The following is a 17,475-nucleotide window of genomic DNA, read 5'->3' on the forward strand; positions in this document are numbered from 1 at the left end:
TATGGGTGTCTGATTTGAAGGTTTCTTTCGATTCCTGAAACTGAACCGGGACTGTCTCCTTTAGAAACCAAAAGCGGATATTCGCGGTCCCAGGATTCCCTCAGTTGTCTAGGAAGCCCCATGTCCATCTCCCCTTTGCTCCCCCTGTGTACAACGCTTCGCCTGCTCAAACAAGCCAAGCAATCAGCTTATTCGGGGTGGCACGTCTCTGAGGACAGGGAGGCAAATGCAATGAGCCCGAGCAGACAAAAAAAGCACAGCTCAAGAGATTTAGAGATCAATGTCAGAATGTATAATATAAAATCCTTTTGCTGGGGAAAAGCTTAGCTATCTTTGGATGGCGTTGGCTTTCTCAGAGCAAAAACAATCTTAAAAAAAAAATCCAGACAATGCACGTTAACGACCCGTAGCGAAGGAATGACCCCGCCCCCCCATCTGATCTATAATGGTGCTCTGGTCTGGAGGGTTATTTAATTTATGAACCTTTATTTTATTTGCCAGGTAAATGAGGGAGCTGCAGCTGATGTTACACGGAAGGGGTATTTATGGCCTTGCTTACAGGCTTCCTCCCTCCCCCATTCATAATTCTTTGTTGATACAGCGCGAAATCTCGGCCATTCGAAGCAAGATCCAGGCAAACAGCAAGATCTTGCTATCCGCCGAGCGCGCAGCACTGCCTGCCCCCTTCCTCCACATGGGACTAACTAGATCCTAGATTCTCAGCTAGCCACATTCATTTCTCTTGACCAGCGTGGATGAGTCAAATTCTCCCTTACCATTGTGCTCTCACTAAAATGCAGATTTCCCAACGCTGCCCATCCCGCCCCGTTTTGATTCCTTTTAACGCCTGTGAAATGGATTTGATATTTAGTTACTGCTGAACTGTATAATAAACCCTGCGTGGGGAAGTCACTCAGAATCCAGAGCGTTTCATCACCTCTCTCTCTCTCTCCCTGTGTTGCAAATGAGAAATGACTAATTATTTCGGAACCAGGCAAATCTATGGTAAGATTTCAATGGAATCAGAGAACCACCTCCTTAAGCCGACGGGCTCTGTGCATTGGCTCCGACCTCAAGAATTTAAAAACAGACCCTTTAAGTAAGAAAAGTTGCTCACCAAATATTTTATTATTGTTTTAGGCTGCTTCATACAGTATTGATCCTGCACATGCTCTACAAGTCACCTGTGCACATAGACAACAAGCCAAAATAATAATAATAAAATAATAATAGAAAAATCTACCATAGCAATCCCTTAAATAAGTAAATAAACATTATATATATAAAAACCCTTTAAAGTAAAGCAAAAAAGAAAATAATAATAATAAAATAAAATAATAATAATAATTAATAACAGCGTCTTTTCAACATGAAATACCCACGCGGGATACAGGGTAGGCGCTCAAACATTTTGCAACTTGGCATTTTTGTTTTTGAGGCATCGTTTCAGCAGATCCTTTTAAATAAAGGCGACCAAGATTTCTGTTAATAGAGTCTCCTACGGGTCTAAGACGGAATGCGCCCGCTGTTTACACGGGAAGAGGGCACGCTCATGGATCATGGCGCCCTGGCAATTTGGCAGCCCGGGGTAGGCTCCGAGTGGGAACGCGAGGCAGGGTGTTCTGTAGGCAGGCACTGTGTTTAGCTCGATCTCTCTCCCCCTGTTTTGTCTTGGCCGTTGTGTCAGATGTCACATTCGCTGTCGCTGGATGTGATGGAAATGGCAGAGGTGGCCGCTTTGCTGGACAGGCTGGCTGCGGGACTGGAAGCGGCCCCCAGCGGCTCCCCTGCGCTCTCCTCCTCGGTCTGCAGCGAGCGCACCGAGCCTTGGGATAAGACCTGCTGCTGTAGCCTGCAAGGAACCAGGAGACAGACACAATCACAGCGCAGCAACAGCCGTATATCCCACCCCAGTCACCCATCCCAGCCAGCAGCCACCAGCTTCCCCCACCCCGGTCACCCATCCCAGCCAGCAGCCACCAGCTTCCCCCACCCCGGTCACCCATCCCAGCCAGCAGCCACCAGCTTCCCCCACCCCGGTCACCCATCCCAGCCAGCAGCTTCCCCCACCCCAGTCACCCATCCCAGCCAGCAGCCACCAGCTTCCCCCACCCCGGTCACCCATCCCAGCCAGCAGCCACCAGCTTCTCCCACCCCGGTCACCCATCCCAGCCAGCAGCCACCAGCTTCCCCCACCCCGGTCACCCATCCCAGCCAGCAGCCACCAGCTTCCCCCACCCCGGTCACCCATCCCAGCCAGCAGCTTCCCCCACCCCAGTCACCCATCCCAGCCAGCAGCCACCAGCTTCCCCCACCCCGGTCACCCATCCCAGCCAGCAGCCACCAGCTTCCCCCACCCCGGTCACCCATCCCAGCCAGCAGCCACCAGCTTCCCCCACCCCGGTCACCCATCCCAGCCAGCAGCCACCAGCTTCCCCCACCCCGGTCACCCATCCCAGCCAGCAGCCACCAGCTTCCCCCACCCCGGTCACCCATCCCAGCCAGCAGCCACCAGCTCCCCCACCCCGGTCACCCATCCCAGCCAACAGCTTCCCCCACCCCAGTCACCCATCCCAGCCAACAGCCAACAGCTTCCCCACACAGTCACCTATCCCAGCCAACTATACCCCAGTCACCTATCGCAGCCAACAGCTTCCCCCACCCCAGTCACCTATCGCAGCCAACAGCCAACAGCTTCCCCCACCCCAGTCACCCATCCCAGCCAACAGCTTCCCTCACCCCAGTCACCCATCCCAGCCAACAGCTTCCCCCACCCCAGTCACCCATCCCAGCCAACAGCCAACAGCTTCCCCACCCAGTCACCTATCCCAGCCAACTAAACCCCAGTCACCTATCGCAGCCAACAGCTTCCCCCACCCCAGTCACCTATGGCAGCCAACAGCCAACAGCTTCCCCCACCCCAGTCACCCATCCCAGCCAGCAGCTCCTCCACCCTACTCACCTATCCCAGACAACAGCCAACCAACCCCCCACCACCTATCCCATCCACAGCCACCTAACCCCCACGCCAGCCACCTATCCCTTCCAACAGCTCCCACACCCCAGTCACCTATCCCAGCCAACCGCCAACCAGCCCCCATCATCTCTCCCATCCAACAGCCAACAGTTCCTCCACCTCAGTCACTTATTCCAGCCAACTAGCCCCCATCACCTATCCCAGCCAACACCTCCCCCACCCCAGTCACCTATACCAGCCAACAGCTCCTCCACCCCGTCACCTATCCCATCAAACAGCTACCCCACCCCCATCCCAGTCACTTATCCCATTCAAAAGCCACCCACTCCAGCCCAGTCACCTATCTCATCCAACCAGCTCCCCAGTCACCCATCTCATCCAACAGCCACCCCACCCCACACCAGCCACTTATCCCATCCAACCACCAAACAGTCCCCATACCCCAATCACCTATCTCTTCCAACAGCCAAACAGCCTTCGCACCCCAATCACATATCCAATCCAACCACCACCCCACCCCACACCAGCCACCTATCCCAGCCAACCAGCGCCCAAAACTCAGTCACCTATCCTAGCCAAGAACCAACAGCCCCCACTCCAATCACCTATCCCATCCAACAGCCAACCAGCCACCCCACCTCAGTCACCTATCCCATCCAACAGCCAGCTGGTCACACCACCCAACCACAACCTCCTCTCCCATCCAAGAGCCTACCAGCCACACTACCCCAATCATGTATCCCATCCACCAGGTAGCCAATCACCTACCACATCCTAAGAGCTAGCCAGTCACCCTACCATTTGCAATCAAACTAATTCCAGCAGTTAACTCTCCACTCCATCCAGTCTATCCCCATCTCAACCACCTATCTCATTCCAACAGTTAACCAGCCTCCACCTATACCTTCCACCCCCATGCCAAATCACCTACCCCAACAGCTGACTAGCCTCCACCTATACTTCCCACGCCCATGCCTAATCACCTATCCTACCCCAACAGATAACCAGCCTTCACCTAGACCTCCCACCCCCATGCCTAATCACCTACCCCAACAGCTAACCAGCCTCCACCTATACCTCCCACCCCATGCCTAATCACCTATCCTATCCCAACAGCTAACCAGCCTCCACCTATACCTCCCACCCCCATGCCTAATCACCTACCCCAACAGCTAACCAGCCTCCACCTATACCTCCCACCCCCATGCCTAATCACCTACCCCAACAGCTAACCATCCTTCACCTATACCTCCCACCCCCATGCCTAATCACCTATCCTACCCCAACAGGTAACCAGCCTTCACCTAGACCTCCTACCCCCATGCCTAATCACCTACCCTACCCCAACAGCTAACCAGCCTTCACCTATACCTCTCACCCCATGCCTAATCACCTATCCTACCCCAACAGCTAACCAGCCACTCCATACTGCCACCCTCGCTGGCCAAACCAGCCCCAGTTCCCCAGTCAGCCAAATCTAGCCACGTTGGACCAGCCATTTAGCTTTTGGCTGCAAACACACAGCCAGGACCCCCGGCTCCTGATGCTTCAGCCTGCGCCCATGCGTTGCCCCCACTCCCTTCCTGAAGTCTTTCCAGCAGCTTTAGTTCTTTTGAAAGGGGATCCCCGTACAGAGCATGATTTTGCTATTCACAAGGGCGGTGTGTCCTGCCCATGTTTAGAAAGGCTTAAATTTTTTCTCTTAAACAATTCCAGAAATAGGGATTGCGGTATTTTTATTTAATTCACAGCCGTCAGGCAATATATTTTTTTTAATTATGTAGTCACGTCTTTTCAGAACTCTTTTTGAACCAGTCCAGGGTGCGACCCATGCACTTTACCTAGTTATCTTCCTGCTGACTTCTGAAAAAGACAACAACCCAGGAATCACTGGCAGGAATTTGATCCATAATTTGGAGAGTCGTTTCCGCTTTCCAGGACATTTGCTTATGTCGCCAATTTCAGATAAATAATACAAAACAATAACATTGCAAAGGAAAAAAAAACCCAAACAAACCATTTTCTATTGAAAACGACAACAACCAAAAATAATCCAGAAACGATTCCTAAGGGTTTAAAAGCGCCCGCAACTAAACAAAATGAAAAGATTGTGTCTTGTAAATAATAAGGCTATTTTAAAATCAGATCTTGAAATATGTGTACAACATTGTTTCCTATTAGAACAATTGATGATGTTTTCTGAAAGGAGCCTGCAAAATTATACTAATGGCTTAATAGATGGGTCTATTTTATGTAGCTTTCTAAATACTTTAAATCAAAACTTGGAATGCGAATAGATTTTTTTTAAATATATGTTTGATTAGCTTCTTTATATATTTGATATTTAAAGGGCAAAAGGCTGGAAAATGAGTGACTGAGCGAATGTTCCCCATCTCTGTATCATATTCATTATATTAACTAATAGAAACCGTGCAGAAAATCCTTTTCTGATGCCCCACCTAAGGCGCTACTTCTTCAAGGGAAATACAGATCGTTTCTTGCAGCTAATCTATTAATTTAAGCTTCCCCAACACGGAGAATCTTTCAAGTATGTCATTTCCTATGTTGCAATCTGAAGAATAATGTAAAAGGCAAAACCATCCTCATAAAACAAAGCATCCCCGAAATGGCAACAAACCCCATGTCTTCCGCAATGGGTCCAAGACACAGAAATATCGTTCAGAGCTTTAATATTTGACATGGGGACAAAAGGCGAGCAAGTACTGGAATTGGGGAAAGGGCGCAGATTTTAAGGGACTAACTGCATTAATTTCCGCCTTCCTTCTGTATTTATGCAAGTGCCAGTGAAAGCCAGCAGCGTCCATGGTACGCATTGCAACCTTTCAAAGTATTAAAAAGCAAGTCTATCGCTCAGCTGGAGGGAAATGCGGCTCTGCCAGCTTTATTCCAGCCGCCAAGCATCCCCTGCTCAGCGCGGAGGAGAAGAACCAGGCTAGGGGCAGCTTGTTCTAAACCGAAAAGCAGGAAAACAGCAAGGTACCGACCTGTTCTTAGCGGCTGCTGCCCTGTCTCTTTGTCTGCGGTTTTTGAACCAGTTGCCCACTTGTGTAGGGGTAAGTCCGGTAGCCTGGGCCAGTTCTCGCTTTTTGCTGGGGTTGGGGTAAGGGTCCTGCAGGTACCACTCCCGCAGCAAGTGCCTCGTCCTCTCCTTGAAGCAGTGCGTCTTCTGCTCCCCGTCCCAGATGGTGCGGGGCAACGGGAACTTCTTCCGGACCCGGTACTTGTCCACGGGCCCCAGGGGCCGGCCCCGCAGCTTCTCGGCTTCCTGGTAGTGCGCCTCCAGCCAGAGGGCCTGCAGCTTGGCGTGCGACCCCTTGGTGAACTTGTGGTTCTCCAGGATGTGGTAGAGCTCCCGGTAGTTGCCCGTGTGGAAGGACACTATGGCCCGGGCTCTCAGCACCGACTCGTTCTTGTTCAGGGCCTCGCATGCCGCGGGGGCCACCGGCAGGGACCAGAGGAAGCGACCCAGGCGCTCAATGTCCCCGCTCTCCTCCAGGGTCTCGCAGACCCCGGCCACTTGCTGGGGGCTGAAATTAAGGGAGGGCAGCTGGAACATCGAGGCGGCCGCGGCAGCGTCTCCGCCCGGCTGGGGAGCGACGGGAGGAAGGGGAGGAAACCCACGCGCGGCGGAAGGACCCCGAGATCCCCCCCCCGCCCCGCACACCCACACGGGAATCTGGGGTACCGGGCGGATTTGCGGCTCCGCGTGCGCCTTTCCCCGGGCTCGCAGGGGCACTCGGGCGGCGGCGGCGGCGGCGGCTGCAGCGGTGGAAGTGGCAGGGAGGGGAAGGAATTGGGAGCGCTTAGGCGGCGGTTTCCAGGGGGGGGAGGTGTGCGCGGGGGTGGGGGGATGGAGGAGGATGGCGTGGGGCGGGGAGGGGGAGAAGCGAAGAACACGCTGCTGTTCAGATGCTGGAGGGGAATCCTGGTTTGCTCTTGGACTGGGCAGATTGGCTCCCCGGTTTCCATGGAGGGGCCTGCCACTCACTGTCAGCCTCTGCCCATCAAGGCGGAAGGCAGCGCGCTGGAGAGATTTCAGCACCTCCCAGGACTCGACAGCGCCCAGCGCCCTTTGGTGAAGAGTTTGACTTTCAAAGGTATTTGCAAAAGCAGGAGGAGGTGCACCCACCCACCGGCAAGGGGAAGGACTCACACCGGCAGAGACGTGGGGGGATACTGTCTGCAGCTTTCCCCAGCAGCCCGTTGCTCATGCGTCTCAGCGGGCCGAGGGCTAGATCTTTCCCAAATCGCAGCCTGAAAAAAAAAAAAAAACAATCCCCCGCCTCCTCCCATCCCCACAGGCACGCGTGGGAAGGCTTTCTTCCGTGGAGCGGGCACCTAACAGGGCCGCGAAAAGGAAAATAAACAGAGCACTTTGGGGAGCGGACAATATCAAATTGCAGTTGGAGTGAAGCATGCGAATGTCACCCCCACCCACCCCCACCCACACGTACACCCCCCGCCTCTGCTGGGTTCCAGTGAACCAGGGGACTTGTCTAGCTTCTTTCGAAGACTGCTGCGCCCACCCTTGTCTCCTATAGAGCCATCCAATCCAGGAGTGAGCTTTGCACTGCCTCCCAGACAGCTCTGCACAGTCTACTGCCAAGGAAAAGATGAGATCAGGTCCAACCAAGAAATCAGATAATAAATGAAGCAGGCAAGCAACCATAATGGAATATTGTCAGAAGCACTAAATGGGCAGCCAGTATTCGACAGATCAACCTCTCCCTCCAGTGATCTCCCACCCAGGGCCCTGTGACCCCCCTCGGTAATTAGGGCGAGGGATTCGTTTCGGGGAGTCCAGCTCCCTCCTTTGCCCAAATAAAGCTTTATATGTTTACATTTACAACCTAATTGGTTTCGGCTGAGTGGCCCAGAATAAACACCGAGAATAACCATCGAGAGTGAGAAGTCATTTGTAGGTCAAGTCAGCAACTTAAAGCAGATTTTAGGGATCTTTTAAAATATTGATGGCCTTCTAATAATCAGCTCCGACTGTTCCTAAACTGAGGGTGATGATTCTAGTCCTGGGAGAGAAGCGAATTTATTAATATCCCTTCCACTCCTGCCCAAATAAATAAAGAGATGCATTATTATCATGGCTGCCAGGAAAGAAATGAAATCACTTTCTGAACTGTTAGGATCCGTTGTGTTTTCTGGAGGGGGATGGGGGGAAAAAAGCAGCCAAGCTTTATTCTAGATGGGGCTGTTCGGTAGCAATTTGTTTGTGAGATCATTAGGAGCCAGGCTTGGAAAGGCAGCATATATTCGGAATTAAACTCAAGATGTTCTCTTACGCCCTGTGCGATGCATTTTTTCCCCTGGAACAGTTGTCAAAAGAAATGCCTTCCTAATCTGATTTTCTTGTGCTGTTGTTTCTTAAAAAAACAAAACAAAACAAACAAAACGGGGGGATCTTTTGCCAGTTGCCTATAGACTGAAATTAACCAGATTTACAGTTTCTCCCATCATCTCTCCGCAGAAAGGCCCTGGACCGGAGCTCGCCGTCTTTTCTTTAGTATCAAGTACAGTTTGTCTTTTGCTTGCGAAGATTTGGTAAATCAGAAGGCGGATAGATAGCGCAGATGGTTGGAGGTGTCGGGTCAGATTATGGCATGCCTCAGTACCGTGCTAAGCTCATTCTGACGGAAACCCCTGATATTATTTTCACAGATCTACACAGTTCACTTGAAAAAGAAACCTCGGAGCCATTTACATCATTTATGTGAGGCTCACAGCTAGCGGGATGGAAAGGCTTTCAATACTGCTCATTTTCATAAAACCCGACAGCGCGGGGGCTGGGGCCGGGGGTGGGGGGGAGAGGGAAAAGAAGAAGAAGAAGAAGAGAAGAAGGAGAAGGAGGAGGAGGAGCATGCACACAAAATCCCAAGGTCCGAAACACGCCCTAGAAACTTTTGAAATAGAAGACTTTTCGGCTTCAACCTTCTACACCAGTGTTTAATTTGTGAGGATGTGTAGAAGGACAGGCCTCGGAGAAGACCTAGCTTGTAAACGCTTCTGAAACTCAGAAATCCAGGAAGAGATCCCCCTCCCTTCCCCTCCCCTCCAGTGTTGTGCAGGAGAATTAAAATGCGTGGCACAATTAAGGCAATAGGACTCTGTAAATGAAAAAAATAAATCCCCCAGACACCCCCCAGCACAAACCATCATTCAAAAGAGCATTGGAGGGTGTGAAAATATTGCCGAGCAAGCGGGGGACAAGGTGCTCGAGTTTATAGAGCTGGCGGGTTTCCTGGTATTATTTTCAGCTTTCCCCCACTGTAACTAAAGCGCCGATAACTCGTCCCAACGATTTATCTTCCCTGTCTTGCCATTGTACGTTGAGGTATCTCCAGACCCTAAGTTCATCGTAAGGTGAACGAGGCAGGCTGTCCTAGGCAGGTATAAGTGACCTTCGAGCCTCATTTACCGCCGCTGAGACCTTCCTGCTTCGGTGTGGCCGGAAAGTCTGTCTGGTTCACGGTGCTAACGCGGTAGTTATTCAGACTGGTCAGATTTTTAAAAACAAAACAAAACGTAGGTAGGCTTTTAATGTGCACATGATCTAACAAGTGAATTACTGGGATGCAGTGTAATGACCATGAACAGAGTGGAGGCAGTCTAGATAATGAAAGTCCAGACCGTAGGCTAAGGAAATTCTAATGAAGAGATCCGGTGCAACTAGAGAGGACAAGAATCAGCACAATGTTTTGGAAGGCTTCTTCCCCTTGTCCCAGTTTTGTTTCCCAGAGCCTGGGCTGGGTGAGAAAATGCTAGCAGCCCGAAGGGGACTTTCAGCACCTTCCTGAGGGGAAATAAAAGGCACTGTACATATATAAACCCAAATCGACCGGCTTAAATACGGCACTAGCTTCCAAGAAAAAGTTCGGGTCTCCAGGGAAACTTCTGAGCATTCAGTGCCCACCCGCCATGATTAGTGAGTCTTAAATTATGAGAATTAAATGCAAACCTCTGCGTTTAAATATTGTTACAATCTGAGGCAACCCGACACGGTTCTGAACTCGGTTGTGTCTTTGTAAAAGAGGAGTTAAAGACGGCGCACGGAGGGACTGCTTCTTTCTTTCTTTCTTTCTTTCTTTCTTTCTTTCTTTCTTTCTTTCTGGGGTTTGTGACACAACTGAAACACTACTTTAGAGGTGCATTAGTTTATTTTCTAAATAGATAGGACTTCCCTGATCCCTTCCACTTTTAGGGGATTTTTTTTGGCAACTTTCTGCGAAAGAAAAAAATTAAGGGCTGGTAAAAAATTAATGGTAAAAATCTTCATTCTCATGCTGGGAACCCCCACAATATTTGCTCTACAACTGTGGGGGCAAAATTTTGCTCTTTGGAAAGAAAACTTTGCATTACCATATAAGAACAATTCTGGGGGATGTATGTGTGACCAAGGCATTGTAATACAGCACATTCGCCTGCCTTTGGATTTGGCTGCTGGCATGGTTTCTAAAGCGCACTTCTCGGTACCAAATAGAGTTTTTTTCATATATGCTTTTTATGTGTACTGTGTGTCTTGTTCGGTTTTCTAGTCTGATCAAGTAAATCACCTCGATGTAGCAGATAATAGATTCGCTTATCTATGAGTAGCTTCATATGAAAAACAAACGATCTTTAACTCCATGATATGTATGACTAGGAAATACCATCTCTCTCTGTATGTACTGTTTGTGATATGTAGGCGTATATATATACACGCAGAGAGAGGGAGGGAGACAGAGAAAGGTAAATGACTACTGCATTTATTCATAGTTTGTATATTACATGAATATTCTCATTTTTATTATTATTACATAACAATAACGATAATGATTTAGAGCCCAGTTCTGAACTCAGATACACAGGGATGGTTGTGGGGAATTATCCTTGTGTAATTGAAGTCAGAATTGGGCCCTACATGAAGGATATTCTTGCATATTAGAACTGAAGATTATTATCCCTATTATATCTTTCACAGATGAACATAATCCAATCATTAGCCTATGTGGGCCAGACATCCATGAGGAAGTGCCACAAAGCCAAATTATGCTAAGGAGTGATTTTGCTGTTTATCTTTAAATACTTTCACATGCAGAAGCAACTGTATCCCAAGGACTAGGCGCGTTAGTCTGTATCCACAAAACCAACAAGGAGTAGGGTGGCACCTTAAAGACTAACAGATTTATGTGGGCATAAGCTTTCGTGGGTAAAAAACCACTTCTTCAGATGCAAGGACTGTTAATCACAGTCACTAGAGATGTATAGAATTTTAAAAATACATATGATGAGAAAATACATTTTGCCTTGCAGTGGGCCAGATGACAGCAAATGATAGGTATTCTAATATAAAAAAATCTTGGGGGAGGAATACTCCACTTTCCACTTCAGATTACACAGTATGACTGAGGGGCATAGACACACTACAGGTTGAGAGGAGAAAAATCTTCCAGAGATGCTAAACAATTTTATGTTTACTGTTCTAGAGAAAGGTAATAACATTCCATTGAATATCACAGAAGTTACCATTTTACTGTACCACATTAGCTGGCATATATTCTTTTTAGGAGCAAAACTTTAACCATAGTTAAAATATAAAACTATATACACCACTCCTGCACAGCACATGGCAATCACCTAACAGTAGCAAAGCAGTTACATGAAATAACACAAAAGTGACAGAAAAAGAAAGTTATCAGGTAACACATTTTCCATTCTCTTTCATAACATCTCTGTTCTTTCATGATGAATAAGAAGTAGCAAGCAGTGAAAAAAGAAGAGGAAGGGAAATCAGAAGGGAAAGGTGCAAGGAGAATCCCTAATGCCAAGAGGACTTCGTGTTATCTAGGGACCACTAACTGAAGCATCTTCTTTCCAAATATACATCCGCAGGCCTATCTGATAGTATCTCCTGAATTTAGTGTGGAGGACAACATTTCTGTTTTCCCTATCTCGTCTGTGGATGCTGAAGTTCCTTCTGTCCAGGACCTGGTAGTTGTGGACCTGGTGGAATGCCCTCAGAAACTGGTTTGTCTCTCTTTTTATAGCAAATAATAAATCTTGATATTGTTGGTTTTGAAGGCTTGGTACCTTTACATTTTGGATGGAAGGAAATGAGAAGTACACAGGTTCTCCTTATTTGCTTCTATGCTTCAGGTAAATCTTTACTGCTCTTCAAACTTGTAAGTTTATGCCAAAGCTCCCCTTGAGGGTCATAAGAACTGTCATACTGGGTCCATCTAGCCCAGGATCCTGTCTCTGCAGTGGCCAGTGCCAGGTGCTTCAGAGGGAATGGACAAAACATGGTAAATTTGAGTGATCCATCCCCTGTCCTCCAGTCCCAGCTTCTGGCAGTTGGAGGCATTGGAAGACCTGGAACATGGGCCTGAGTCCCTGACCATCTTGGCTAATAGCCATTAGTGAACCTATCCTCCACTAACTTACCTAATTATTTTTTGAAACCAGCTCTACTTTTGGCCTTCACAACTTCCCCTGGCAGCGAGTTCCAGAGGTTGACTATGCATCCAGTGAAGAAATATTTTCCTTTGTTTGTTTTACACAGGCTGCCAATTAATTTTATTGGGTGACCTCTGGTTCTTGTGTTATGTGAAGGGGTAGATAACTCTTTCTCTACACCATTCATAATTTTATTGACCTCTGTCATATGTCAAAGTTGTCTCTTTCCCAATCAGAATAGTCCCTGACTTTTTAATCTCTCCTCATATGGAAGCTGTTCCATACTCTTAATTTTTGTTGTCCTTCTCTCTACCTTGTCCAATTCTAATATATCTCTTTTAAGAGGGGGCAACCAGAACTGCATGCAGTATTCAAGGTGTGGGAGTATCATGGATTTATATAGTGGCATTATGATATCTTCTGTCTTATTATTTATCATTTTCCTAATGGTTCCTAACATGCCGGTAGCTTTTTTGACTGCTACTGAACACTGAGCAGATGTTTTCAGAGAACTACCCATGATACTCCAAGATTTCTTTCTTGAGTGAAAACAGCTAGATCCCTCATTTTGCACCTATAGTTGGGATTATTTTTTCCAATATGCATTTCTTGGCACGTATCAACATTGATTTTCATCTGCCATTTTGTTCTTTGGATTTGGACAAAACAAGAGGAGAACAATTTATGGGGAATTGGGAATGAAGTGCTACCTTAGAATGAAAGCAAGGGATGTACAGAAGACTTTTTTGTCTTTATGAAAAATACAGTATGGCTCTTCAATGGATAATACTGAAGTTACTGATATTCCCTTACTGGAGTTGTGGGCTATAATTAGGAAAACATATTTTAATAGAATATAGGGCTCAGCAGAATTCATAGGTTTAAAGGTGGTAGAGATAGTTGAAGAACCAGATTTAAATCCCATACTGGGAGAATGTGGTATCTATGTGGTTTTAGCTAGTTTAATTGCTTTCTACATTCTAAGTATTTGGGACTGTGAAGTCAGGAAGAATAGCATTTTTTTCCCAGTGTTAGAATATTTTTGATTTCCAGATACTCTTTTGGAAGTCAGTAGGATTACATACATGAGATCATGTGTATATCCTGTTTCACATAGAATCCCCATTTCTGTTTCAATACAGTTAGATCGAGGGAGGATGGTGCAGAATGGAGCTCTGGGATAGGAGGGTTGATCTGTGAGGTAGAAGAATGTGCCAACTGGGGCATCTTATTAAGTGTGAGTACCAAGGTCTTCTTAGCCAGGCTGGAGTGATTAATATGATTGCTGCTCTTTCTGTTTGTTGTTTTTTGCAATTTGGGGAACTAAAGGTATGGGAAGGAATGCACACATGGGATTTTGACTATTGATGAAATAGGACATCTACCGACACAGATTTCTGGGATTATTCTCTTTGTTATTGCTTTATTATAAAGGAGGATATGTAATAATGGAAATCCCCTTCTGAAGGAAACACCATTTCCTCAGACAAAGTGACTGCTGTGTCTATTTTTGGGATAAAAGGTGTGGAGCTAAGGGGTGCCTTAAGTTTGTAGAAATGTAATGCCTGATAGCTTAGCTTCTTTCCATTATCTGGGCATTCTCATTCTGATTTAATTACGTCCTCAAAAGAGGAGAACAGAGGCATGCAGGATTCTGATTTGGATTTAGAAGGAAGGTATTTGTCTGGGACATTTTTACTTACCTCTTGTTTCATTAGCTGGATGCCTATGGTGTTAATTACTTGTCTGCATATAGTTTCTACACACTCTGGGGGGAATAAAGTTTCTATTTGTCATGGTATGATTGTTTAGCTTGAGAGGCTAATAATTCTTCCTCTTCAGGAGGAGAAATAGGAGAGGACTAAGAACAGAAGAAAGATGATGCTTCCTTGCTTTCTTATAGGATTTAGATTAAATTTTCTTGGTCTTTTTCAGCTATTTTTTTTATCTTTTTAGACTTTTTGAGAGTACCAATGACCTATAGACTTCCTCAGAAACAAATTTCCTATTACACTGGGATTGCACTGGATTTGGTTTTGTGTTTCCTGATCATCTCCACCATCTTGAGTGGAAGGGAAATGAAGATCTGAAGGCAGCTTTCCAGAGGACAGCTTCCTGAGGAGACAAATATATGTATGTACTCCAAAATGAGAGGGAAAGGGCATGAGTAATGAAGAAAAGAAAATTTAAAGAGTGGGTGTGTTAGAACAGTCTAACTGTCTGGTATCAGAGGCAGAACTTCTTCTGGTCATTTGCCAGATATGTTGGAGGGGATCAGGTCCTGAGGACCTTTTCAAAGCACTGAACTGCCCACATCTCTCTTCTGAGGAAGTCAACCTACTCTTCATTGATTAGTGAAGGTATTATGAAAAAGAATTAACTCTTGCTTTCCCACTGATAATTGTTAGTTATTTATTGCTAAGTAAAGAATGGCATTTAAAAAATATCAGGTGCACATAAAGCTTAAGATATTACAGTTTTAGGAAAATGTCTATTAGGCTTGCAGTAATGACACCTGGGTCAGGCATTTCCAAGCAATTAGTGAATCCTGGGTTAAAGGAACTCTTGGGCCATCAAAACTTCCAGTAGGGAGTTGATCCAGAAAGTCCTTACTTAAGCAAAATTCTGAATTCAATGGAGGTCTTTGGAATCTGATCCAAAGTTTATTGAAGTCAATGGTAGTCCAATGACTTCAGGCCCTGGACCATTAACTTCAGAGAAATGCCCTTTCCAGTGACCACTGTTGCTTACATACAAAACTAAAAATCACAGAGATGTGCAAACTAGCATTGCTATAATTGAATGTGCACTACATTATTTGTATTACAAACTCCTATTTCTAGAAGTTTATAAGATTCCTGTTGACATTTGAACCAACACTGAACAAATCTGAAGCAATTTTTAGTGGATTTCAAATTCTAAAGCATTTTAGAGCAGTGATGTAAAATTGGAATTACTGATGCTCTAAGATCACCTACGGAGTAAAGAGCTCAAAGATGGACAGGTGTTATGGGCTACTTAAGCCCTCGTGAGTATGGAGACAAAGTCCCGGCATGATGCTATAGGCAGCAGTGATTTTTGTAGGTGACTCCAGATTAAATGGATGGACTGAGAGAGTGAGAGACTATTAGGTAAGAGACTACGTTTACTGTAAGTTCTGAATTCCAGATACAAGGGGTGGTGGATGGTAACTCTCTTAGAAAGTTTTTGAATAGATACATCTATAAACATTTTATTTCTAGAAGAAATGACTGTCTTCTATTTTGTCTCTCTTTTTTCCCTTCATTTTTGACTGTAGGCCAGGTAAGTCAGCCCTTCCACTTTGCACCTGCGTTTCCTGATGCTTGGTTTAGCTTTACTTGAGTTAGCATTTCCTGTTTGTAATTGACAAGAGGTGCTGTTTATGGCAGAATTAATTCTCTGCCTTTTTCTTCTATCTTAACATCTGCCTTTTTTCAATTTTTAGTGTCCTTTCTTCTTTTCCTGATGTGTCTTCTCTCCTCCTATCTGTTTTATTTCTTCTATTTATGTTCAAGCATTTCCCCGCTATTTCTCATTTATTTCCCTTACTGTCAGTCTTGTTTTCAACCCATCTCTGCTCACTCTCTATATGCTCCTACCTTCCTTCACCCTCATTCCATCCATTTCTTCTATACTCCTTTACTCTCTCTGCTATATTTTTTGAGCACCAATTGCCATATTACCTTGGTGAGTAATTCACAAACTGCAGTCCATGAACTACTGTGATCCACAATGATCACATGATGCGGACTCTCCTCTTTATGTAAACTGCTTCTACTATAGGTGTAAAGGATTTTGAGGACTGATAAATGCAGCTTTTGCTCACATGTCATTGACTTCAATGGGACTGTTTGCAAGAATATGGACTACTCATGTGAATAAGGGCTGCTAGATTGCATCTTATGGTTGTCAAGACTCATAATACCCCAAACAGCTTTGATTTAATGTAAAATTACTGTTAAGGCACTAGCCCATGATGTAAGCTATGATACTTTCATGTATTTTTAAAAAATCTTTTAAACTTTTTGGGCCAGATCCCTGGGTCTTGCCATGATGTACTATTGTGTAGGATCTATGGTTAGGGGTGGAGGGATAGCTCAGTGACTTGAGCACTGGCCTGCTAAACCTAGGGTTGTGAGCTCAACCCTTGAGGTGGCCATTTAGGGATCTGGGGCAAAAATTGGGGATTGGTCCTGCTTTGAGCAGAGGGTTGGACTAGATGATCTCCAGAGGTCCCTTACAACCCTGATATTCTATGAAGGTGGCCCAATGGAACCTTTCTGCTTCTCTCCTGAGGCTGCCAGGGGGGTCATTTGGGACCCTGGTGTAATTAGAGCAGAATAAGGCTTGCTCTAATTTAGGGACACAAGGCACTCCAGCCATGCTTCCTATGCTGGGCAGCAGGCTGGGGGCAAGGGAGCTAGGAGCAGGTAGCATAGGCTCAACTGTATCAACTTTTTGCCATCAAATCATGCTCATATACAAATTATAAGGCCTGAAGATACGTGGCTATTCACTTTATCTATGGAAAATATACAGGGCTTGAATCTCCTGTCTTGTATACTCCATTCACTTCTCTAGAGTTACTCCAGATTTACACTGATGGAAGTGACAAGAGAATTAGGCCGTTTGCAGTAAAAGGCCAAAGTACCACGCACACCCAAAAGCCAGTTTATCATATTAGGTAATAGCTTTTACATGTGTTGGATCAGAAAAGGAGCCCAATCCTGCAATCTTTATCACATGTGTAGTCCCATTGGAATTACTCCAGGAGCAAGGGCTACAGGATTGTACAATCGTGTGTGTTTATGTAACATTTTAGAAAACAGATTGGATTTCAAGAAAAGATTTGTCATTGTAAATTAGTTTAATACCTTAATTTTACAATTTATCATTATGTGTTTCGTATAGTGCACCAGTACTTTCTAAATCTTTAATATCAGTCAAACCTTTTTATTAGATATTACTTTTTCAGAAAAAAAATATTTTCCTTTAAAAATGACTTTATT

At 45.9% G+C, this 17,475-nt stretch overlaps 1 protein-coding gene across 1 annotated transcript; it reads right to left on the reverse strand.

Moving 5' to 3' along the window:
- Positions 1–1,105: 1,105 nt before the first annotated feature.
- SIX6 (SIX homeobox 6) lies at positions 1,106–6,714 on the reverse strand. The gene is made up of 2 exons (XM_048853932.1): positions 5,983–6,714; positions 1,106–1,852 (listed from the first exon to the last, which is right to left on the reverse strand). Exons 1-2 carry the CDS (start codon positions 6,552–6,554, stop codon positions 1,684–1,686), a joined length of 741 nt encoding a protein of 246 aa, XP_048709889.1. The 5' UTR covers positions 6,555–6,714; the 3' UTR covers positions 1,106–1,683.
- Between the last annotated feature and the right edge of the window lie 10,761 nt (positions 6,715–17,475).

Source organism: Caretta caretta, chromosome 6 (genome assembly GCF_965140235.1).
Source record: "Caretta caretta isolate rCarCar2 chromosome 6, rCarCar1.hap1, whole genome shotgun sequence".
Lineage (NCBI taxonomy): Eukaryota > Metazoa > Chordata > Testudines > Cheloniidae > Caretta > Caretta caretta.